Source organism: Plectrocnemia conspersa, unplaced genomic scaffold, assembly GCF_051122295.1.
Source record: "Plectrocnemia conspersa isolate PC_06_02 unplaced genomic scaffold, ASM5112229v1 ptg000009l, whole genome shotgun sequence".
In the NCBI taxonomy this organism is placed as follows: Eukaryota; Metazoa; Arthropoda; class Insecta; order Trichoptera; family Polycentropodidae; genus Plectrocnemia; species Plectrocnemia conspersa.
The window spans coordinates 27,147,054-27,174,008 of NW_028277173.1; the positions used below are offsets into that span (position 1 = coordinate 27,147,054).

Sequence of the window (26,955 nt, forward strand, 5' to 3'; positions counted from 1 at the left end):
AATCTCTGGATTGTTTATATTTCCTACAAGAAGCTTAAAGAAGAGCTTTTTCAACACTGGATGACATGTCTCAAGGGAATCATATCTTAGCATATCTGTAGCAATTTTGTGGAAAATAAAAAAATATGATAATAATATTATATAATCAAAGATTTTTTGGACTTTTTATTTTAAAAGTTAATCAATTAAATTATTTATAAAGCAGATAAGATAAGTATGCCCAAGAGGACTGCGTAGTATATAAGGCACACAGTGTCCTTGAGCAATTTAAATGATGCGCATATGGCAAGAAAATTCGTAACATCTTAGAGATTTAATTGCATATTTTTATCTAATTAAATCTGTAGTACGTTAAATAGCACACCTAAATTAATTACTAGTTATATGCAATAAAGTACGATGTTATTTATTTGACAATAAATAATAAATATTTTTATTATTCTAAAAAAAGTAATAAAAAAAAAATAAAAAACTGTATTATCTTTATACGCAGCGGGGGTTAAGTTTTTACTTAATACCGATAAATTTCGATATGTAATTAATGTGAAAATTGCATTAAAGTATTAAAAAATGTTTATATCTTAAATAATAACAATAGACTTAAATGTCGTATTTTGTGTACAACCGTCACCCGAGTATGCTATGTGTATTTTAAGTAAATACTCTATAATTTTTTATTTAAACGGTAAATGTTTGAGGATGCCGAAACTAAATGTTTCATAAAAATTTCATTGTGAAACAATACTATCGGATTGTAAATAGAGTTTTCTGTTCCTTTTCAAAACACCGCTCTCATTACCCATCTCTAAATAGGTTTTGCAAAATAAAAGAATTACCGGAGAATTTTGCATCGTAAAAATTGTGTGAGATATATAATATATTTCATATGAAGAAATAAAGTATTGTATAAAAATTAAAATAATGGGTTATCCGCCAAAATTATCAGAGTACACGGTTATTTTTAAAACGCGCGGGTAGCTGGGTACTCGGTTTCGGTTCTACTCGAGTCGGAAGTACTACGCAAAATTAATAATGCGTGATTTGATTTGTTCAATCTAGGTACTAGCAGATAAGCGACAACTTTTTATCTAGCAAAAGGATGCATTGCCTTTAAGCTATTATGTTTTTTAAATATCAATAAATAAATAAAATTATTAAAAAATTTGCTTTTATTATTTTATATTAATTTTGTAATGTTTGTGTTGATTATTTCACATTATCACCGTAATCTACAAAAATTTGTCCATCCCTTAATATTTTCATACCCCACCGGTTTATATTATCCACGCATGTAAACATATTTAACTTTCGTATCCTTGCTGCCTATCTACTCGCCCATTAAAATTCGCAACGTGCATACAAACAACGCGCCAACCGTTTAAGTGCCATCGACGTCGATTTTCGCGCAACGCACTCGCGCATTCAAGTACAACGAATCAAATTATTGTATAACACGTTAACAACCCGTGTGCTAGCAAACACAAACACCGCACGTGAAAACTGAAACATTGTTATATAATTACAGTAAATTGTTGGATCCTAGTTATCCTGTTTGTTTAGGATTGTCCTGACGCGTGTCGCTGTTGTCTTTGGTGAGAATGCATTGAGCTATAAATTATTACCGGGCGCTACATTATTTTACAGCTGTGTGTTGTGTACTTTATGTATGTGTGTACATAAATTTAGTACAATAATAACGAGGGTTAAGGTTGAAAGGCACGGGCGACGATTTGTAGTTATTAAAGTACCATAAGATATCGACTGTAGCTGGCGTAGCATACGTAATCAATATATTTTTAGCGTATTATATTTTAAGTTTAAAATTAATTAAAACCAGAATGTAAAAAACAGCTTCTTGATATCATAAAGAATTTAAAGTATCTCGGAAGGTATTACTACTTTTTAAGAGGTGTGTCTATATTTTTTTTTGAGTTAATTTTTGTGGTGCAAATATTTATTAAAATAATCGATATTATTGTGTATTCAGTAATTAGGTTAACGACATGATTTTTTACAGACTGTTTTTTATTACCAATCATCAGTTAAAATACACATTTTTAAATGTCGAAATGGGTGAAATAAAAAAAAAATTACTATCTTTGGTAACGATCAATTAATACTACAAGTGTACTTATGTGATAGGCAAGGGGATGTAAACTTGCAAAAAAAAAATGCCGACGGAATACGCCTAACGCGCATACAATAGGACAATCGACAAAGATGGACTGTCGTAGATTGAGAAAGAGTGACACTTTTTGCTGAGAATAAAAGTAATTTATAAGGGTCAGCTGGGTTGCACTACGTCTGCCGTTAAAGTGGCGACAGACACAGTGAAAAATAGCTCCAGATAATTTCCGAGATTCAGAGATCCAAATTATCTGGGGGTGCTTTTAATACTCCAGAAAAAAAGTATTTTTTTATTTCAACAAACATCCATTAACAGTTTAAAAAATACTTGTATTTAATTAAATTGGTACGCAATATTTTTTCGCTGAATAAGTGCACTAAGTCTGGGTTCACTAATCCAACCACCTTTTAATACAAAATTTAATCTTATAATGACAAGATTAAATCAGTAGGTCTAAAGACCGTAAAAAATATGTATCTTAGTTCACAGTGTAATATTATTATGTTATTAAATTCATAATAAGAGCCAGATCGGCTTGTATTATACAAAAATGGGGTTTTACTGTGTAAGATAAAAATGAGCTTTCTTAAGTAAATTTAAAACTTTGCGAAAAAATCTTTTAGCAGTATCAGGCAAAAAGTACAGTTAGGTTAGAAATCGGACGGATTAAAATTATCTTTCAAAAATGTTTTGAGTAAAGATAACGGCTGTTAAAAAATACCCTATAAGTATTCTTTTAAAATTGTTTTATTGAAAAAAGCATGCTTAAATAAGGGAACGCCGAAAACCAACAATTTCACAGATTTTTCTGACATTTTATATACTGACATTCATACTTGAAACTCTACTTCGGAGTCAAGTCATCAGATTTTTAAGGGTCCTCCAGTTTTATATGAACATTAATCAACTTTTGTATGAACTTTGCCTTCATATCAATCATTCATTTTTATATTTTATAACAAATCTAAACATCATAACTTCAACGTTGACGTATTGGTCGCGACAGACAAGAATCAGGGACGTGATTGTGAGTCAATAAAGAACTCAGCCTGCAGCCGAAAATTTCCGACATCATTTAATAGCAACAAAGGCTTTAACCAAAAATGTACTATTATACAAATAAAGGATATGCTCATCACTCCATTTACTTTTATTTTTTATTTTTTATTACAAATCTGACCATCAGGACTTGGTAAGTTTTCTCAATGCTTTTAAATGCCCATTATTTAAACAATTAATATACCATTAAATATTTAAAAATATATTGTGCTCACCTGATAATATAAATGAGCATCATACCACATTTTTTTTGGCAAGCTCGAAGAAGCTTGATGGCTCGTGCAAGAGGAGCGTCCTCAAGCACTGATGTCCTGGCCGCGATAGGTAAGAATAAGAGACGCGATCGCGACTCTCTAATGCACTCTAATTTTTATTTATTTTTTATTAGATCTTCCGCTGTATTCTGACAGATATAATGAATACCTATAAATAGGTCTGAGAATCAGTGACATCTATATTAATAAAATTATAAATGAATATGTGTAATACAATCTATAACCAATAGATGTCACTGCAGCCATGGTTGTTTTTTTTAAATAATAGCGCATTTTTTATAAATAAAAATTTGAAAAACACTGCCGGGGCTTGAGCCCGAAACTTTTGAGTTACTAGTCTGAGATGTTAAAGACTATGCCATTTCGTCCTTAACGTGCGCTGACTAAATAAAAGCCGATTCTTTGTGAGGTTTTGTTGTTAAAAACAACAAGATGTTGATGAAAATAAATATTAAGGTGAGAGGTTAAGTAACATATAGATCTGACTTAAACAAAAGTTAATTTATAATAAAAAATACTGTGAAATGGTCTCTGTTCTACACAAATATCATAATTTTCATTAGTATGTATTACGCAAATATAATAAGTGGTAAGACTCATAATGACATAGCACATATAAAGTTTATTACTTTCAAGAATAAACCGCAACTCCGAGTAGCTTAAGTTTATATTTACACTTGATTCCTGCACAATCCTAGTAGAAGTTCCATTAATTTGCACCTAGGAAGCACTACACATTAGTTCCTTAACAAATTAACTAAGAGCAGTCTCAGAGTTGAGCGATATTTCACGTAATGTATACGCAACATATATATAGTTTTTTTTCTTTGCCGACGTTGATCTCGGGGTAATAACTTTCGCTTACGCCATTGTTGTTTTTATTCGGCACAACGGGAGAATGTACCGAAAGCTACACATCGAGCATAAAAAGGGCAACAAAGCTGCCTAATACGGCCCTTGCTGGGGGGTAGAGGCGGAAAATTGAAGCGGATCGTCGGCTTATCTCCTGGGCGTTCGTTTTTAAGCTCGTCCAATATTTTTGCTCCTTTCTCTAGATTATCAACTGTGGTTGATCTTCGTGGCTGGTCTGAGACGTTGATAAGTGGCCAATATATTTTGGGTCAGATCGATATATGTGCTTTATATATAAAAGCTTATCGTTACATAAGAAAATAATAAAATTTAGTAGTATATAAACGAATTGCTATTTTACCCTCTGCTCGTATCAAATAATATAAATTCTTCATATCTTGTTCTACAAGTGAAACTTGCAAAATAGGTAGCACTTTAGTTATATAATATCATGAAAAAATGTTTCTGATTTTGAACACTAAGAAATTAAATAAATAATCATATTAATAATATGATTATGTATGTAATAAAACATTTACAGAATGTGATATTAGATCCAATAAATATTTCTTTAAAATAAAATCTATAAAAATCGAAATTGTATCAACTTATTATTATATATTATCGTTTATTTTCTAGTTAAATATTAGTAAATTCTTGACTCTAGATATCGTTAATGAAATTGTAAGTACTATCAGCGTCCAATTATGATCTGTATCTATTTCGAGACACTTCTCATTCCTTTTAATATACAAATACTACAAATAACCGACAATTAAAATGTAATTAAATAAATATCGATATCAAATACCGAATAAAATCTAGAAACCCCCTATAAGTTTCAAGCACCGAATTTCCAATAAAGATAAAACAGAGCTACAGCAATTTCTTCAGCGATAGAGATCGCAGCGATGAAAGCGAAAACCGTATTTGTAATAAACCCCCGGGGGCAAATTTTTTATCGGATTCCGTTCTCCGCCGGTACTTTTAATTACAGATAAACAACGCCCTATGGGGATTATTAGTAAATAAATTATTCCAGGGCCGCAACGGTGCCGCAGGCGGTAATGATCCGCTCCGATTCAGTCGAATTTTGCTAATTCTCTTTGATGTATATACAATACAAGTATTGTCTTTCGCAGCCTCCGAATTATCATTTTTACACCTGACCCTATGACGATGCTAAAACAGACCTGTAATTGGGTCGCCCTTTATATTCGAGTAAATAATAATAGCGGATGGCTTTCACGAATGAGTTACAATATCCGACGTTGTTTCGCTTTAATTTGAATAGACGTAAAAGAGATTTAACATTTAATAGAAAGAGAAGTTTGTACTTAAGCTTGTTCTAGCGGACTTTAAAAATAAGGTGGGCGTTAAATCGCTGTTTAGAATGAGTGAATAAATAGTATACTTTAACACATATCGATTTTTATATATATAATTAATTGTATGTATACAGAGGATATAAAAAAAATTAAAAAATATGTAATAGCACAAAAAAATAAGCTTTTTAAATGCTTATCAGACTGATACCTGCACTACACTCTCTGGAAGTTGGCCAAGGTTGGCCAAGGACGGGGAATATAGTGGGCTACTTCGGTCGAGTTCGGTTCTGCCCGCTCTAAAATCTCTCGGAAGTTATCCGAGGTTACCGAGAACGGGAGGTAAAGAGTAGGTAATTCAGTCGACTTAGCCAGCTTTAAGCGTTTCCAAAAATTGTCGGCAAACAGAACGTAGTCAAAGAAACCGAAGTCGGAGCTGCTCTTTCGAGCGCGAGCGGTGAGATACTTCCCCTTTTGCTCTCTCGCGTGTTAAGTGACGAGAGTGAGAGGGATAATGATATGGTTTTTCGCAAACTGAGATAGAACGAGTAACTCGGTTCAATTTCAGTATGCGCGTAGGCGTCCATGGTCAGCACGCATGACGAACGCTTCATCGTTGTCACGTGGTCAAGTCATAATACCACATGCTTATCGGGGACTTCAACAGACTCTCACTGATATCTTTGAATATTTTAGGGCACCAAAAGAGATTAATTATATTTTTGATAGTATATTCTTCTAAGAGATATCGTTATTATATTTTTTTCATATAAAATTAAATAATTAAAAAATAATTAGTGGTACTTGATTTTGTTAAAAAAAATCGTTTCGAATATCATTATGTATTTTCCTAGATCGGTTTATATAAATGTCACACCATAACGAATTCTTATTTAAAATCTATAGTGACAAATTCTATGTTATTCACAGATGTAGAGTTCGTATTCTGAAGTATCATTTTTATGCCTTATGGCATTTTGAAAAATTTGACAAAGATTTTGTGTAAATTGAATATTTACGACCGAAAAGTTTTCACTGATATTGTATTGGTAAGTGCCCACACAAACTTTTATAATTATCAGTAGCGAAATTTTAATTTTATGACAATTTAAAAATTGCGATTATTTGGCACATTTTTCGATCGCACGCAAATATGCCAGCTGTACATGGCAGCAGCCGCCGTGTCTACATCATTCACGCCCGCCGTCCGGACGGCATATGAAATTTGTGGCAGTGTGGCCGCTACTCGGAATCGGCAACCTCAGCCGACTCTAGTTTAATTTCGGAGAGTGTAGTGCAAGCATATCCATTTTGAAAGCTAAAAACAAGAAAAGTTTGGCTTAACAAAACACTTGTAAAATCGACATTTTATATCATCCAAGTTTTGCACAATAGTCACACAGACTTTCAATAGCTTAAATTATCTAATTTCAAAGATTTTATATAAACTATTTAAATCCTATTCTTTACAAACTTTGAAACAAGTTAATAAAAAAAACATTTATGGTCTTGTATTAAATAAACCTGGTTGTATTAACTGTTTATTACCAACTATTAAACAGCTCTTTCAGCGTTTAACTACTGGGAAAGTCACTACTACTCGGCTACTAATCATGAAATCGTCTTTATTTTCTAGATCTAGCTGCATTAAACTTTTATCTTTTGTAGGGGTGCAACGACTTTTATCCAACAAAAAAAGTTATGTCAGACAATAAAAAAGCATTAATTTATTATTTATATAAACTAAAATAAATTTGAGATTCTTATTATTATAATGTATTTAATTAAATGGTTAAATACGTATGTAAATATACAACATATTAATTATTCAGTATTTATTAATTTATACTAATAGCAATTAAATATTTATTAGTTAATTAATAATGAATATATCTTTGATTTTCTTCAAAAAGGATTCTTGTTTACGTTTAATTACGTTTTAATTAAAATAACGTTTACCATTTTTTCAGAATTTATAATAAATTTTAGCTAGCTCGCAAATAAAAACTGTATATAGTATCGCAGCAACAACGATTAAAAAAACTAATATCTATAGATATCCATTTTCTTAAATCGCACATAGGATAGTAATATTAAATTCGTTAAATATTGCAGCAATTGCAATTAGGCTCATTCTTATATCATACTTCAATGGCTGGCATTTTAAAACTATTCAGCCATACATGTGTTATTTTGGATGGAATCTCATGAATGGGCTTTGGTAAAGGTTTTTTCATCGCATTCCTCAGGTCTTTCATTCGAGTGAATGGAATATATGAATTTTACATTCCCTTATTTGTGTGAGAAAAACTAAAAATATGCATGGAGCTCAAATATGAATACTGGTACGTTTATCACCTTCGTGAAAATGTATCTTTTGATTAAATCGACTTTTTTAATTAAATTTTAAACACATTTGCTCAACACCATAGATAAATCAGTTAAAATCCTATTCACAGGACAATCACACTTTTTACGCTAGCAATTGACAAACTATTTCAAAGATGTATTTCTAGTCCATCAGCAGGCTTTAGTGAATCAGTTTTATATATATTTAAGATTGAGAATTAAACACAAAGGAAAGATAAATGAGAAAGTAGTTCATTAATCAATTACGTCAGTCATTCTAACTAATATATCTAAATTGTATTTACATAAAATAACCTACCAAGTATTTAATCATAAATCAAAATCATATTGAGTCGACAAAAGCTTTATTGCAAACTTCATGATTAATTTCAACTCCTGTGATTTTGCGACAAAGTTAATTCAACTAATATTATTAAATTTGTGCACAGATTCAATTTATTATTCCGGCTTTTTAATTAACTTTCAATCGATTAAGTAGAGAAACCAAAATTTAAAGCTTTTGACGTCAACTCTACAATGTTCCTTTGAAGTTCACTTTCCAGTTTAATTTTTATATACAATTTTATATTATTTAACTTTCTCCATGATAAAATTAATTAAGAATACACTTCAATAATTGTATTGTTTCTGCTTAACATAAATTATTTGCGACAATATCGTATCGGAAATTCTTGCGATTTTAGATTGTTTCTCAATATTATTATTATTAATTTTCATTTTATGTACGTAGACTAGATTTATTGCGTCTGCTCTAACGGGTTTATCGCGTGTTGATGAAAATATTGGCGTGGATGTGATTTATTGGAAAGGCACTACATATGCTTTGTGTGGTTAAGGAACAATCGGTTAAGTCGGTCAGATTTTGAGTAGTTTTTTTCGCGTTTGGTATATATATTGGTTGGAAATGGCGTGATGATATTGATTGATGTGGTGATTACTTCCTATACATATTTTTTTCATGAAATTGGGGCATTGTTGCTCGGAAAGCCGTCGATCATCGAGATTATTCCGCGAAAAGGAGCTTGTCTTCTTGCGGATGAATTATGACGGGAAAAAATCGAGAAAGAGTAATTGAATGAAAATCAACTAAAAATATGCGAATTTTCAAGCTAAGTTGGAGAAAAACCATATTATAATAATATAAAAAATGTTATTTTTACTATTTTTTAATAATATTATTATATTATACAACCAAGTCTAAGGGAACACTCTAAACAGAACCGCTACCAGATTTAATCGTTCTAAAGGATTTGCTGTCATCGCGGCTCTTAGCCCAATATTTTATAGAAAGAGCTCGAATATTACAAAAAATGTAATTAAAACAATAATCAGACCCATTTTAATTTATGCTTGCTTGGTGTGGAGTAACACAAGTAAAACTTTATTTTAATTTACAGGTCATTAAAAATAAAACTACAAATATAAAAAAATAATACATATTTTTATACTGATAAAATAATTTATATTAGGCAACAAATCCTAACAATTAAGACACACTGTCATTTTCATACTAAAAATATTTCGTGTAAATACCTTAACTCATTTATCTCATATATCATATAATAAGGATATAAAAATGCCTAGAATTGAAACCCAAGCCCAAAGCACTTAGGCTTTAAAAGTATTAGAACACATTAGCACTTGGCCAAATATACTAAAATTTGCACCTAATTCATTGTTTATTATTTCTTTCAATCAAAGGTTTTACATTTTTTTTCTTAAATTGAAACGACAAATATTTTTTTTATTATTTTAAAGCAGCAAATAGCACATAAAATTGGTTGTAAAATAATAAAATATATTTTACTGTTTTAAAATACATTTTAACAGTTTAATTTATTAGGTTAGTAACAGTATCTAATAAGCTTTAAAAGTATAGCAGTGTCAGGTAAATATACTTATCTATTAATTAAAATAATTTAGAGCTAAATATTAATTAAATTTATTATATATCGACTTATAACTATATAAAGTAGTTATAACTTGATACAATATAAAGAATATTTATTTAAAATACTCGGTTTAAACTATTTTAATTAAATTGTAATACTTATAAAATAAACATTTATATAATTTTATTATCTGACTACATTTCAAGTACTGTTGTAATTTCTTTTAGTAAGCTAGCAACTAAAGTTAATTATATTTTATTTAAATCATTATATAATACAATATTAAACTAAAACATATTGCTTACAATGGAGTTTAATATTTAAAGTCCTTCAGATTGTTTGTTTCATTTAAAATATAATTCATACCCGAATTCATAGAATACCAAAATATAGCAGTTTTTAATTAGTTTTATTTATACTAATAGTTTTATTATTATCACACATAATAAAATCTTACCCACATATGTTATACGTATTAACAAATCAGTTGTGATCCGAATTTCGATTAGACAAGTCTTAGAAAACTAATATAGTACTTTTATTTTATTTTGTCAGTCAAACATGTCATACTTAATACTTGTTGCTATTATAATTTTCTCTGCGTTGGTGAACTATTACAAAGATAGAAAGAGCTCTAGATGGTGGTATCATGTGAACAAAATCAGAGGTCCAGAACCATTGCCAATAGTCGGAAATTGGCACGAACTAGGAAGCACTTCCACTGGTAGTATTATCAAAATGATAAAATTATTTTTTGAAACTACGTAATACAATTAATTTATAAAAAAGCAATGCAGCAGAAAAATTAAATATAACCCTATGATAATATTATTTATGGTATGATAAATATTTCAATTTGTATTTAGTGATCTTAAAAAAACATGATAGTATCTAATACACAAAAATTCTTATTAAACACAACAGTATATAAATATATACTTAAACAAAATACTAAATGTAAAGAGCAATGCATTTGTAAGCTCATTCATAAATATATGCCTTAGTTTATGAATAAGACTTGTTTTATAATATCGTAATAATCATATAACTGTATAAACATGGTTTTGCATATTTATTACTGTCACTAATGTGAATTTAAATTAAAATATACTTTTTAAGAAAAAATATGGGTTTATGTGCTAATTTTGTAACAATAAAATCAATAAAAAAAATTTAGTATATTATTACACATTAGAGATAGTTAAGTAAATGGCATTAAATAAATTATATTATTTAGTATTGCTTAATATTTTATGATTTTTATTCAATAATTAACATTTTCCATTAATTAATTTTTTATTTTAAACTTTAAACCATTGAGTTAATTTATTACTTAATAATAAATTAAAGTTAAATAAAAAAGAAATAGTTAAATAAAAATCAATATACTGTTTTCCATCTCCTTATTGAATCTGGGTAGTAAAAACGTATTAAGTTTTATTTTATTTCTTACATCCCATCACCATTTGTTAGCCTACCTATTCATATTCATCAATCTCTAACTCTCTTAAAGATGTTTATTGGTTTTTATACAATACAGTCTAAATTTTTATTACTTTATGTGTTGAAATCCATCAATATATATTAGGCAATTGCCTTAGTAGATAGGCTAGGAAGTAAAAATAGTTTAAGGTAAGTCTCTCATTGGAGACGTTTTTCAAACAATACTTTCAAAATGACTGTCTGGTTTATATCATATTAAACTATTAGGATACCCTAATAAAGGTGAGTTGGTACTACCTTTAGTAGTAAACAAGAAATTGCTAATTGTTATGTTAATATATTAGTTAATCATATTTGTTAGTTTTAACATATTTGTTATGATATTATCTTTTAGCAGATTATTTGCCATTTTTTAATTATTCCAAATATGTTTGACTAATTTTTTTACATTGACGCAGTTACAGTTGCTCAAAATATAATTGTTAAGTACATACAAAGCAACATGAACAATTAACTTGATAAAAATCTATCATGTTGAACAACATCAACATTGTTCCAAGAATTTTACTTTGAGGCACTCAATTTATTTCTCTGATTATATTGAAAGTAGGAATGATTTATTAGGAAAATGTTATTTGAAAGCAGCCCCATTTTGTAGAGTAGTATAGAATGCCTAATTTTTTTGACAACTTAAATGCTTACTTTACTATAGAATATTTTTTTTTTAAATATGAGTATTGGTTTAATAATATATTATTTTCCTCTACTCTTTGATTATTTTTAATAATATTTTTTCTAATATATTTTACTGTATCCTATGGATCCTTTCCTGGTTTTAGTACCATTACTTTTAAAAAGTAATTTAGTATGGTTACTAAATTTAATAGAAAGGCCATTAGTGAGATGGCAGATGACTTATCATGATATTTTCTTAAGTTTCATATTTTATATTCTGTATTTCTAAGATTTTTTTCAAATAAATAGTCTTAAAAATATTATTTTTATCAGCACGATAATATGATATATTAATTCAATAAAAAGTAAAATTCATAAAGCAAGGACCACAAAAAATGTTTCCAGCCTAATAAAATATAATGTAAATAACAATATTACTTTAAGCTGTTGACGAAATATTAAAAAGGGCGCGGCAAGTTCGTGACGAGAGGTCCGGGGTCTAATATTACATACACGCATCAATATTTGTAATATGTGTAGTTCAAAATAACGTTTCGAGTTATATACCCTTTGATCGCCGCGGAATAGTTAACCGTCGTGGTTAACCGCGGAATCATGCCGAAATTTCGCTCCGTACACGTTTCGTATAAATTTACATTTATATTAAAGTATTATATCGAACGTTTTTGTATATGTTTCATTTTTTTGTATTCTCATTTTGCATCAGAGGTATTGGAAAACATCGAGAGAATATGGAATCAATACGGGTGTACAACTTTTAAATTGGTGCTGAGCGACGACGCGTTCATAATGCTTAGTGATCCGCAGCACGTTGAAGTATTGCATATAATAAATAAATAAATAAATATGTAAATTTATTATGTAATAATAATATAAATATTTGTTATGATATTCAGAGTATTTTGACGAACGAGAATGAGATTAGTAAGTTGAGCGATTACGTGTTCATGCTCGAGTGGCTAGGCGAAGGGATGCTGTTATCCTCAGGTAAGATATTAATTAATTTTATTAAATAAATATAATAATATGTGAAAATAGATAATATTAACAAAAAAGGTAATAATTTGTAAAGCTTATAGATTTCTTTATTTATTTAAGATACAATTTTCAAGAATGTATATTTATAAAAAAGATCTCCTTTAAATAAAAAAAAATATATTGATTTTTTTATTCATTTTATAGCGAATTACAGCTCACTACTATGGTTAAATATAATCTTTTCAATATTAAAGCACTTTTTTCATATCAAATTTTAAATATAGTTTTAATTTTATATGCACATAAATTATGGCAACTACCTAAAATATCTTTTCGAGAAAAAAAAAACGTAAAATAACTTTGAGAAGTGTAAGAGGATAGTGCACTTTTTTGTTAAAAATTTAGTTTTCTGACCCTTTTTTGGTTGCGAGATTTTTTGAAAGAAATTTTCGTTAGCTAATATTATTTTTATCACTTTATTTGAAATGAATTGGGAGTTTCGAAAATTTTCAATTAAAAAGTATAAATGTTAGAAAAATTTACTTTTAGAAACCCTTTATCTTTTTACTATATATTTTAAATTATATTTTAGTTATGACTAAACTAATGATTATAATAGATACATATACAAAGTGTATATTTAATTAATTTAAAGCTAAGTTTAGCTATTGTAAATATTTTTTTTAATTACAGTAGCTATAAAAAAAATAAGCCAGTATTATTGTGTAATAATTTTTTGCACGTATAATAATAAAATTGTATGTCTTAAGCTAAAAATTAATATTACTACTCGTGTTTTATTAATTAATTATTTGACAAAATACTTTTTAAATAAATATGATCTTTTAAATCTTAATTTACTTTTTTAAAATAAATATGAATATTCAATGTAAATTCAGGACATAAATGGCGCAGATACAGGAAGATTATAACTCCGTCTTTCGACGACAAACTATTGGAACGATTTTTAAGCGTATACGATAAAAACTCTGATATTTTGATAAATAAACTGATGCAAAAAAAATATAGACTGATTGACATACATCCGGACATCACATTGTGTACTTTGGATATAATTTGTGGTATTGTATAATATAACGTCAAAACACATAATACCTTTACATACCATATTTTAATAAAATACATGTATAATATTTCACTTTTAGAAACAGCTATGGGTATATCGATCGACGCACAAATCAAAGATCAGTCGACATATGTAAAAGCAGTGAATAGGTATAATAAGTATTATAAATCTGATGTTTTTTTTTAATATTTTGGCAAAGTTAAATACGATTTTTATTATTGATTAAATTTATGGAATGTGTCAAATGCCTTTTCAATATCTAGCACAAGTTGATTGCTGTTTATATAAATACTGAATTAATTTATCAAGTAATGTAAATTAAAATAAAAATATTAAACTATTTCATTATAAATTTTAAGTAACACAATACTACGATACGAAATCGTGATGAAAAAATAAATCGTCAGCGTTACGCAAGTAAACGAGCGTTTTGTCCTTTCTTTATGCGATTCACCTGTGCTCAATTTACGGAATAAAGAAAAAGTTCTCCCTTAGAAGACCCAGAGATTTATAAGAAAATTTTTCCGCTTATTTGGCAGTGCGCCTTCGCGTAAATCTCCCCGTGTTTAATCCGCTGTAAAATCAGATAATGCAATGACGAAAATAAAATTAACATAGAGAATTGAATGCTGGAAATCCTATATGGTCTAAGAGAAAATTTAACACGTTTATGATTAAGCTATGTATTTTTTTTAATATCACATTATCACAAAGAATTTTAGAAATACCGGTATTACGGATCACTTTGCTATTTTAAGTTAGAGTAACAAAACTTGTATTGCTAACGTGTTAAAAATACATTTTTATATTATTAAAATGACGCTTAGACCTTATAGAATTTCTACTCTTTTATTTCAGACAATTGTATCTCTGACGCCTTTTATTTTTCAGTATTACAGAAATAATTCATAGGAGGTCTTGGTCGTTCTGGATGCGGCACAACATTTTATACAAATTTTCGTTGGATAGATTCAGAGAGATGAGAGCATTGTATGTGCTACACAAAATGACAAATAGTGTGATTAAGACAAGGAAATTAATTCTTCAAGAACAGCTTCAAAACACAATGAACCATCCTCGAGTCAGGGCAAATCCAGATAGCAGATTTGTCGAGAACCAGAAGGCGTTCTTGGATTTATTGCTACTTAGTAAAACTAAAGATGGTCAAAATCTCACTGACCAGGAGATAAGAGACGAAGTAAATACACTTCTATTTGAAGTAAGTATCTGAACAATATATTTTTTATAGCATTCTCAATTTATATTAAGATGTTCGCCACTAATTAAATGAATTCATTAATATAAGAGCAATCAATATTACTTTATAAGAAAAATGCGCTTTTATATGCGTAAAATATTTTATAATGGTTTATTTTTAATGCATTACTATTAGAATTGTATTTTTTATACGTGTTAAAGGCGTCATTTAAAAAAGCCAAAATTTCAATCTATCCAGCAGTTTTCTTTGACAGCATTTAAATTAATTTATAAACCAATTAACCATTTTATAATCTATAGATTAGAAAATCCTCATTAAAACAAAATGCGACGTGCATAAACCTCCAGAGTTAAAATCGACAAAGACTTTTAAAAGCGTAAACAACTATCGTTTACGAAGTCCTTGTTAATAAGCTTGTGTTCAAAAATTTTATAACTGTTGGTTACCACTAAAAAATATTAAACGCGTGTTTCAGAAATAAAATGGTATTTTCATGCTTAGTTCAAAGAATTTGTTTTCATTCATTTGCGCTAAAGCATTATAAATTCACTAGATAATTTCTAGAATCTGTCAGAACCAATGAACACACACGCGTTAAAAGCACAATAAATCAAAAAATATATATACACAAGGACTTAACGGCTATACGACCTACGCGTGCCTTTAATTATAGTAGCCGTCAAGAAGCGCGCCTGCGAATATTTGAATCTTACTAACGTACGTAGTGGGGTCACAGCGGACTTGCATGGCCGTGTACTAAACCAGGCTACACACACTTGTACGGACCATTCATTTCCACCATAGATCATCACCTTCAGGACACGCGCTTGAGACCACGTGTACTGACGACTTTAAAAAAATAAAACTCATGATTATGATTAACCTTATATGTTAAAATAAATCTATAAGATCCGGAAAACTCATTTATAAATGTGTTTATTAAGGAGACGTAGATTGACCATACAGATTAATGGTCGAAATAAATCCATTATTCATATCTTTACAATTTCCGACGATCTGTTACATCACTATGATTTACTAGACACTTTTGAACTCTTTCGAATTCGATACCTCTGCTCGTAATTGGCACCTGATTTATATCCATATATGTTTTATATAAAATAAAAATACATATGATACTGATCTTTCATTATAAAAAAGTTACACTAAATCACAACAGCTATGATTGTAATTTACCACATTATTATAATCATGTTATTATGTTTGTCTAGCCATTTTGTAAATCAGATTTTATTACTTATTTTTAACATTTATTTTTTTCGACTATATAAAATATATATGTATATATTTACTATTAATTAGGCTTAATATATGTTTTTACTGATAAATATTTGAATTACTTTTAGCAATTACGTATTATAAAATAATATAGTAATTAATATATATTCACAGGGCTTTTTTTGTCATGTAACTTGGTGGAACGGCGTTCCGGCACATTTTTTTAGAGTATTTTTAATGTTTAAAAAGCATTGACAATCTGTGTAAGATTTTATTTTATTATTTTTACTTAAATATGTCATTATTTTTAAGTGTTTAAATTTAAACACATATTTAAAAATGAAAGAAAATTTCCGTTATTTTTAAATTGATGGTACCACTAAAAAAGGACTAAAACAATAACAGAAACGATGACAGAAAATATAGAAATATTGGTTTAAAAAGATAAAAAGATACAATTTAATTTACGACTTTTTTAGAATATTACGATTTCAAATGAAGAACATCTAAACCGAATTTTGACCAATAGAAGAGCGCAAAAAAACAATTATCCCTTCTCAGAAGTCAAAAATCCACGTCAAAAGCAATAAAATCGTGTTGGCGCCGTCGCAGTGGGAACGCTCGTTACCGAGCGTTCCCACTGCGACGGCGCCAACACGATTTTATTGCTTTTGACGTGAATTTTTGACTTCTGAGAAGTGATAATTGTTTTTGCGCCCTCCTATTGACCAAAATTCGATTTAAATATGCTTTGACTAATACTCTTATATTAGTAAATTTTCAAATGAATGAATCTCTTATATAAATTTTGTTTATTTTTAATGTGCTTCGTGGCATCGGCTGCTTTAAATTTAATTTAAATGATGTTTTTAGTAAAATTCTTGACAAAAAGTGAGTTTAGCAAATTTTTTTGCTTTAAAAAAAGCCCTGTATATACATATATATTTATATTAAAATGGTGTACTAACATTTTCATATGCATTTAATTATTTTATAGGGTCACGCTAAAACCGCTTCTGCGGTGAGTTTTGCTCTATACGAGCTTGCAAATAATAGAACAATTCAAAATTTGGCATTCCAAGAACAATTTTGTATATTCGGCAGTGACCGAAACAAAAAGTGTACCATGGAAGACATAGAAGAGATGACATACCTAGAAAGAGTCATCGCCGAAACTTTGAGACTATACCCGACGGTGCCTTTCTTCGGAAGAAAATTGAAAAACGGTGTCTTCCTATCAGGTAATATATTATAAGGTTAACAAACTATACTATAGTATTATTTTTATAAATAATATAATATATTTTCAGATCAGACAGTATTACCTAGGGACTCCTACGTTGTAATATTGCAGTACTGCATGAACAGAAATCCAAAATACTATCCAAACCCAATGAAGTTCGACCCAGAAAGATATTTGCCAGAGAATGTTGAAAGAGACCACGAATATTTGTATATTCCATTCAGCGCCGGTCTCAGAAATTGTATAGGTTGGTTACCTCTGAAAGTTGTAGACGTTTTATTAACATACATACATATAATGTATGTATTATACATACTATATGGAACATCCGCTAGAGAATTTTTTATACGAAAGATCAGTTTTATATTTCCTTTCACTGCAGTATAACAATGGCTTAATCCTATCGTTGCGATGTTGAGAAAAAAGTAAGAGCAATACTGCATTCACAAGTGTTCCATTATTTGTTTCGTTATTCTATTTTTGTGAAATATACTTTAAGAAAAATATATTAACTTAAATAAATATAGTTCTCAAATCCATGGTTTCATTAGTATAACCAATTATTAAAATGTATATATTATTTTATGCATTTTTAACTTTATACTAAACTTGGATGACCATTTTAGAACACATTGTATTTGATAATTTAATTTATTTTAAACAGGAAGTCTTTGAACTTTTGTGTTGTGTCGTCTAGATACACTCGTGTGTATGTAGCAAGAACACACTCTTTTTCCGAAGATAGATTGGCTTTTAACCCTTAAGTTTTCTAAACGGCACGTAATTTCCGTTTCGTTCGACTCGCACACCACCGCACACACGCCGATGGGAAAAAGGGAATGAAAATATATCCCTCCTCAGTCAAAATTGACGATGAAATTATGGTTTATATATGTATATAAAATATATATTTATTTCATTTTCTTGAACGAAAATGAACACAGTACTTACTCAATAACAATAATGCCGAAACGCAATTTTTGCGTTTATCGTATTGGTTCATCGAAATTAATGGAAGTTCGATCCATCGTGATTTAAATTTGGTAAACCGAAGGTTGGTAATTTTGTTTTGTGAATAACCAAAGTATTATATTATAATAAAATAATGATACCTCTGTACACAAAACGTATAAACGCGTGTTTGCCGAAAGTTTCCAATACTTTTCTTATAAAGGAAAGCTTGCCGATATTAGTTTTATTGAATTCAATTTGCAACAACTGTTCTTTTACTGGGACATTATTTTTATTTTTATTGCTTAAGGTCCAATTCTCTAATAAATATATATATGTATGTTAGTGCGTTTATACGGACAATGTTTTTAATATATTAAAAAAATACTTGTTCGTAAATAGTCATGGAGGTCAGTGATTCAGCAATATTAACTAAGTGTTAGTTTAATGTGTTACAACAGGTTAACAAAAATTAACTGTCAAGTAGTAAGACACAAAACTAATATAAAAGTTTATAAATCAGTGATATATATTTTATGAATTAAAAACTATTATTAAGTTTTAAAATCAATATATATCACTATGTTTGAATTAAGTCGACTTAATTGAAATTATTCACTACGATATTGATATATTATATAATTAAAATCTACGAAAACCTAATCTGTGATAATTGATTAGAATTATAATTATGTAATAATCAGAAACTTAAAATTAAAAAAAACTACTAGAGTGTAAATATTATTCAATTAAATAATTAAAACATTTTTTTTAAATAAACTATACGAACAATCTTTAAGTACAAAAACCAAATAAAGTAGTCGTAAAGGATGTTCTTGAAAAGTTTATGTTTCGGCGCCACTCAAAGTGAGTGTTCTAGTACTTGTCAACCTTTTTATATATGTATTGCGAGTTGTATATTGTTTATTAATAGGCCGTATGATATATTCTCATATCCTTGCGTACAGGTGATCCTTTTATGTGAAATAATAAGTACACTAATTTACGCTTTAAGTATGAAACTGCCATAGAACCTCTCAACCTCGCGTTTAAAAAAATAAAAAAAAATTGTTCATTAGTGACAAACAAGCATCGATTTTTTAGCATAATTATCAAAGTTTAATAATTTAAACCGTAAACTAATTTGCTTTTACCAAAATTTTCTATACGTTTCACACATAAGTTTGTGGCAATTATTATTTATGAAATTTTACAATAGTGTAATGCTTGCACTACACTCTCTGGAAGTTGTCCGAACTAAAGTTCAACTAAAGTCGGCCAAGGTCACCGTCTTTCGAGTAGCGGCTACACTGCCACAAATTTCATATGCCGTCCGCACGGCGGCTGCTGTCATGTACAGCTGGCATATTTGCGCGCGATCGAAAAATGTGCCAAATAATCGCAATTTTTAAATTGTCATATTATTAAAATTACGCTACTGATAATTATAAAAGTTTGTGTGGGTACTCACCAATACAATATCAGTGAAAACTTTTCGGCCGTAAATATTAAATTTACGCAAAATCTTTGTCGGCTTTTGCATAATGCCATAAGGCATAAAAATGATACTTCAGAATACAAACACCACATCTGTAACTATTCTAGAATTTGTCGCCATTGATTCTGAATAAAAATTCGTTATGGTGTGACATTTATATAAACCGATCTAGGAAAATACATAAGGATATTTGAAACGATTTTTAAACAAAATCAAGTACCACTAACTATTTTTTAATTATGTAATTTTATATGAAAAAAAATATAATAACTAAATCTGATAACATATAATAACTAAATATACTATTAAAAATATAAATAATCCTTTTTGGTGCCCTAAAATATTCAAAGATGTCAGTAAGAGTCTGTTGAAGTCCCCGATAAGCATGTGGTATTATATCTTGTCCACGTGACCAGGATGCAGCGCTCGTCATGCGTGCTCACCATAGCACACCTACGTGTATACTGAAATTTAACCAAGTTACTCGTTCTATCTTAAATTTGCGAAAAACCATATCTTTATCTGTCTCACTCTCTTCACTGAACACGCGAGACAGTGAAAGAGGAAGTATCTCACCGCTCGCGCTTGAAAGAGCAGCTCCGACTTCGGTCCGTTTGCCGACAATGTTCGTAAGCGCTCGAAGCTGGCCAAGTGACTGAATTACCCCCACTTTACCTCCCGTACTCGGTAACCTCGGACAGCTTCCGAGAGATTTTAGAGCGGGCAGAATTGAACTCGACCGAAGTAACCCACTATATTCTCCGTCCTTGGCCAACTTTGGCCAACTTCCAGAGAGTGTAGTACAGGCATAATCTTTTTGGCTTAAATGTTATATTATTTTTTTATAACAGTCAAATTTACAGACACATAAAAATTAAAAACACTAATCCAGATTTTTTTTAGGTATGAGTCACCAACTATTGTGCGGATTAATAATACACTTTATAAATAATATTATAAAAATACATTTGTATCTATTAAAAATAAGCAAATTATATTAATTTAATATTGACAAATAGATGGCAAACAAAAATATTAGTTTGATTGAAAATTTTAATCCTGAATAAAAATTTAACATATTTCTAACTTACTTTACTAAATTGTTGTTGTTTCTATAAAAAAAAAAATATGAAAAAAAATAGTTTCTTAAGGGAGCTTTCTGCTACTTATGTCACGATGACATTAAAAGGAGTTCATATTATTCTTGGAATTTTATTGATAATTCATCTTTGCCAAGAAGTTATTTATTAAAAAATACGGCAATGTTATCTTGTGTTTTGTGACCAATTTATTTTATGGCATTTATTAATCGAAATTAAAATTCGTTTAATATAAGAATTGTCTTTTGTATTTTAAATTATCTGGGTTGAACTGTACTTGTTTGATAATATTTATATTTCTTTTTTTATTGAAATTAAATGCTTTATAAACACAATTAATATTATACTACTGATATTTACATACTCTTATATTATTTTAAAATTAAAATAAATTAGTCAAAAAAAATAAAAAAATAGCCCGGAATTGTTATATAAGTGTTACCAAAGTTTTACCGAAAGAAATTTATTAATAAGTATATATTTGGTTACAGGTCAAAAGTTTGCAATACAAGAGATGAAGTGTGTACTGTCTAAAGTTTTGAGAAACTTTGAATTGCTGAGCGGCGGGCCCGGAGTAAAGCCACAGCTTGCTGCTGAATTAATCTTGAAATCAAAGAACGGAATACACATTTCTCTTAGAGACAGGACTTACCCTGGAATCAGTAATTTTTGACTTTGCTCAATATTTCATGAGAAAAGATGAATAATTAATTTTTTATATATGTATTGATTAAAATGTGATTATTATATTTCTTGTAATTAATATTTTGTGTATTGTATTTTTTAAAATTCTGATCAATAAACTATTTTAATATAATACAAACAGTTTTTATTACCAATGTTAATATTATCTTATTTTTTAATTAAAATACAATTCAAAAATATCAGTAAAATAAATTATATTTATTTATTAATTAATTCTCTTTATTTTAAATTATTTCAATTTTAAATATTAATGTAACTGTTTAATAATATACCATACTATTGTTTTTTGACATTCCATTAATATTATTAATGTTCAACTCGAATCTTGTTTATTATACAATATAATAACTTCGTAATCTTTGCCAAATCACAAACCATAATCGGTTCGACATACAATTCTCCCAGCTTTTCATTAAAAACAACAATAAATACACATACATATATAACTATGTATATTCAAATCGTTAATCGGGGACAATCCAAATAATGGCTCCATCGTTCTAAGCGATTTGCGTGCCGGGGTCGAGTTAATCTGAAATCAAGTTAAAGGTCGCGTTTTGTGACTAGTCGTTTTTTGCTTAAAACAATTGGCAAAATATTGACTTTATATCAATCAATTAGACGTACAATTCGATCAAGGTTCTGATAAATTAAATTTAATTAACAGATGTAACATTTCATTATAAAATATAATTCCTAGTAAATTTATTGATATTGCGATAAACGCTAAAGGTGTTCCATCATTATTAATTAATGAAATACTTTAATTATAATTTATTATAAAATTATCAAAAAAAATAATAACATGATATATTTTTAATAATTACCATTTACAAAAATATTTTTATTATAATATAATATATAAATGATTGCATTGTTTTTTTTAATTAGTCTTACAAGAGTCACGGGCAAAGTGATATATAAAAACAACAATGCTTATTTTTGTTATAACGTTTCTAGTTATTTTAATAATTTGGGTTGCTTTACAAGAAAAACACTATTGGGAATTATATAAAGAGTTCAATGGCGACACTCCTTTGCCAATCATTGGAAATGCTCTTAAATTTGGACGAAAATCAGAAAGTAAGTTATATAATATATTAATTAGAATTTTAATTAATTAAAAAAATATACTTAGTAATTAATATTGTTTTGTAGCCATTTTAAAAAATATATTTGAAATGTGGGAGAGAAATGGCAAGACAACATTTAGATTCAAACTTGCAAGTGCACCATATATTTTTATATGTGAACCGGAACACGTTGAAGTAAATTATATTGAAATTTAGGTTAAAACAATTTTTATTGTCTCTAATTTGTATTATTATTTATTCAGGTATTGCTGAAAAGCGCCAAAGAAATTAATAAGGCAGATGATTATAAATTCTTTAAAAGTTGGCTTGGTGATGGTTTACTTTTGAGTACAGGTGATCTATATAAATATATATACATTGTTAAGTATAGGTATTTTTAACACAAACAATATACAACGTAACTATAGTAACTGACATTTAATATTATAAAAATTGATTTACCAAAAATAATTTTTAACTTGTTAAAACATACAAGTATAATTTAAAAATATTAAAAATATATATTATGACTTCTAAGCATTTTGTGGGAGCTAATTTAATATTTTTATTTCTATGAAATGTTAAGAATATTGTAATATTTTTATTTATATGCAAAGTTTAATAAAAAAATAAATTATTATTTATTTTAAGCATGAAGCATTATATTTATATAGTATTAAATAATAGGTTTTTGAGAAAATAAGCGCGCGGTTTGAATCGGCACTCCTTTTCCAACCGCCTAATAAATATTTCAACAAAGTTCTGCCCTCAAAAGCCGATCTTGTAACAACTTTAAAAATATTATTTGCAGGTCAAAAATGGCAACATCAAAGAAAAACTATTACACCAACATTTCATTTCAAAATTTTGGAACAGTTTGGAAGCATTTTTAACAGATGTGGTGATATAATGATCGATAATCTTTCACAAAGCCTGAACACTGTTGTTGACATTTATCCTTTCGTTACACTTTGCGCTCTTGATATTATATGTGGTAAGTTTATTGAATTTTTTTGTTAAATATGCATTAGAACAGTGATGAGTTAATACAGCAATAATTAAAGAAACTGCTATGGGAACTAATGTAAACGCCCAGAAGAATTCTAATTCAGAATATGTTCAAGCAATTTATAAGTAGGTTTATTTATATGTATTATATCAATATATTAAATATTATTTTAAAATACTAAATAAAAATATTTAAGAGTTTCAAGACTAGCACATCACAGAACGTTTTCGTTGCTAAAGAGATTTGATTGTATATACCGTTTTACTCCTGATTATTACACTGAAAAGAAAACAGTCAAAGTAATACACGATATGTCTAGCTCTGTAATCAAAACAAGACAGCAACAGTTAAAAAACATAATCAATGAAGTAATGATGCAAAAAGAAGAAGTGCCCGTAAGTGAAGATCAATTCAAAATTAAAGGGAAGACTGCATTTTTGGATCTTTTATTGTTAAGTAAGACCAACGAAGGAATGCCCTTGTCTGATGAAGTAATCAAAGATGAAGTAAACACATTCATGTTTGAGGTGATTTTAGATTTTTTTAATTGCTATTTATATTGAGTAAATTACGCTAAATTTTATTTAGGGTCATGATACAACATCGTCGTGTATAGCATTTTCTATGCATTGCTTGGCAAACAATGCAGAAGTCCAAAAATTGGCTTTTGAGGAACAATATGCAATTTTTGGAAATGATTTAACTAGAGAAGTTACCATGAGTGATATGTATAATATGAATTATTTAGAAAAAGTTATAAAAGAAACTCTACGACTATATCCATCCGTTCCATTTTTCGGAAGAACACTTAAAGAAGATCTTTTATTACATGGTAATACATTTTTAATTGAAAATATATAGGGGTTTACTACTAATAACACTTGTTTTTAATTAAAACAGATGGTAAGATTATTCCAGCTGGAACAAGGACGGGTATCTCACCGATTCTATTAGGAAGGAATCCAAGAATTTACAATAACCCAGAAATATTCGATCCAGAAAGATTCGCCCAAGAAAACTCTTTAAGTAAAAATCCCTTTCTATATATACCATTTAGTGCAGGTCCGAGAAATTGCATTGGACAAAAGTTTGCGATGTTAGATATAAAAATATTATTATCAAAGGTCCTTAGGAACTATCAGCTAATCAGTGCTGGTAAGGAATACAATGTAATATTGGCAGCAGAACTAATTCTTAAATCTACAAATGGAATGCAATTAGTTTTGAAGAAAAGAATTTATTAAGTTTCGTAAAATATACGTTTATATATTAATTAAGATTATGTATCTATTTAAAAAATAACTGTTTTTAAGAGGAATTTTGTCTTATTTCGTTGAAAAATAGCTTCTAATATTTTTGGGTTTATCGTAGTTGAAATGACAACTCTTAACATTGATCATAGGGTTCTCAAATTGGTGTACGACAAAGATATATTATTAAATATTTGTATATAGTATTCTTTATTATTTGTATATGTATTTATACAGAGATTATTGAGTACTTATGCCTGTATCACAGGCGTAATCCTAAAGCGTTATCAGTATGAAAAACAGACAAATATTTATTTTCAACATAAATATCAAATAACTCTTACAGCTTTGACTTTTATTAAAAATGTCCTTCACAAGATATTCTATATTAAACTAATTAATTCATTTTTATACACACGTTTATAATTTAGTAAGTGGTTATTTTTATTATTGTCATATGATTTATTTCAGTAGTTTGGGTTGTTTCACATAATAAATAGTATTTGTAATTTATATAAACCGGTGAAAGACAAATTAAGTCTGAAAGAAAATTCAAAAGTAAAGAAATAAACTGAATTTTAGCTTTATTGCAAAATATAATAAAATTGTGGGTAAGAAATTGATAATAATAGATAACGAACTGAAACATTTCAAAGTTAATTAATTAAAATTTAAACTGATTATTAATGTGTATTTTTTTGCATATTTAGACATTACTAAGAAACAACTATTAAAAATTAACTTAGTATATATTTAACAGTTAGCTAAGGTAAAAATATATCTGTTACTATATCTATAAGATCATTATGAGTGTATAGTGTACCAAAATAAATGTCTATATACACGCATAGTGATTGCAATTATATTCGCATGAAGCTTCGTTATTAAAATGTCGTTTGTAGGAAATGATTCGCTATTGTAGTTATAATCATATTATATGCATAAAAAACAGTATTTATTAATCATATAAATTCTATATATTCATATTTAGGAAGAGTGTGGCTAAAATATATTTCTAATCCTGACAATAAAACAACTCACAGAAATTAAAATAAATAGTTTTAATTTAAGAACGTGTATAAAATAAAATAGTTTATGCAAACCGTCGATCAATTATTATATCAAAATATGCATTTTATACGTAAGGATATATAGATCATATACCAATGGATTAGCTAAAAGCATCTCCAATGTCCTTATTGGTCCTTAATAAGTGAAAATATTTAAAAAATAGACAAAAATGTATCCAATTACGTCTAAAATATGTGCAATTCACCACTGCGTCGAGAATAAGCCAGCAACGAAATTTTCCCTAGTCTGACCTAGCATTTATAAGATTATAAATATATACACTTTTGCTAGTGCTACGTCCAAAACTTTTATCTGATATTGCTGACATGAGATACATAAGAGTTCATTTAAACTTGCACCAATTAGAGATACCCATACCATTAATAAAGATAGCGAAGACCGAAAAAACAACCGCTTCCCTCTAAGCGTCAACCCTGGTTCAGCTACTATTTTAGAAATTTAGAATCAACTTAATTTTCTAAGAAGCCAGAC

General features: G+C 28.5%; 3 protein-coding genes across 8 annotated transcripts in view; 2 read left to right on the forward strand and 1 right to left on the reverse strand.

Annotated features, from left to right (window-relative positions):
- The window catches only part of LOC148232495 (metabotropic glutamate receptor 2-like), a 671,990-nt gene that overhangs the window by 129,636 nt on the left and 515,399 nt on the right, over positions 1 to 26,955 (reverse strand). The window lies entirely within an intron of this gene.
- LOC148232496 (cytochrome P450 4C1-like) lies at positions 10,463 to 14,378 on the forward strand. Its single transcript, XM_088193564.1, has 6 exons — positions 10,463 to 10,625; positions 12,747 to 12,856; positions 12,937 to 13,027; positions 13,918 to 14,100; positions 14,185 to 14,254; positions 14,369 to 14,378. Exons 1-6 carry the CDS (start codon positions 10,463 to 10,465, stop codon positions 14,376 to 14,378), a joined length of 627 nt encoding a protein of 208 aa, XP_088049690.1.
- On the forward strand, positions 15,112 to 25,459 carry LOC148232497 (cytochrome P450 4d1-like). Its single transcript, XM_088193565.1, has 12 exons — positions 15,112 to 15,324; positions 17,561 to 17,804; positions 17,874 to 18,053; positions 21,847 to 22,017; positions 22,976 to 23,143; positions 23,219 to 23,328; positions 23,397 to 23,487; positions 23,945 to 24,127; positions 24,198 to 24,267; positions 24,339 to 24,669; positions 24,731 to 24,974; positions 25,043 to 25,459. Exons 1-12 carry the CDS (start codon positions 15,112 to 15,114, stop codon positions 25,384 to 25,386), a joined length of 2,349 nt encoding a protein of 782 aa, XP_088049691.1. The 3' UTR covers positions 25,387 to 25,459.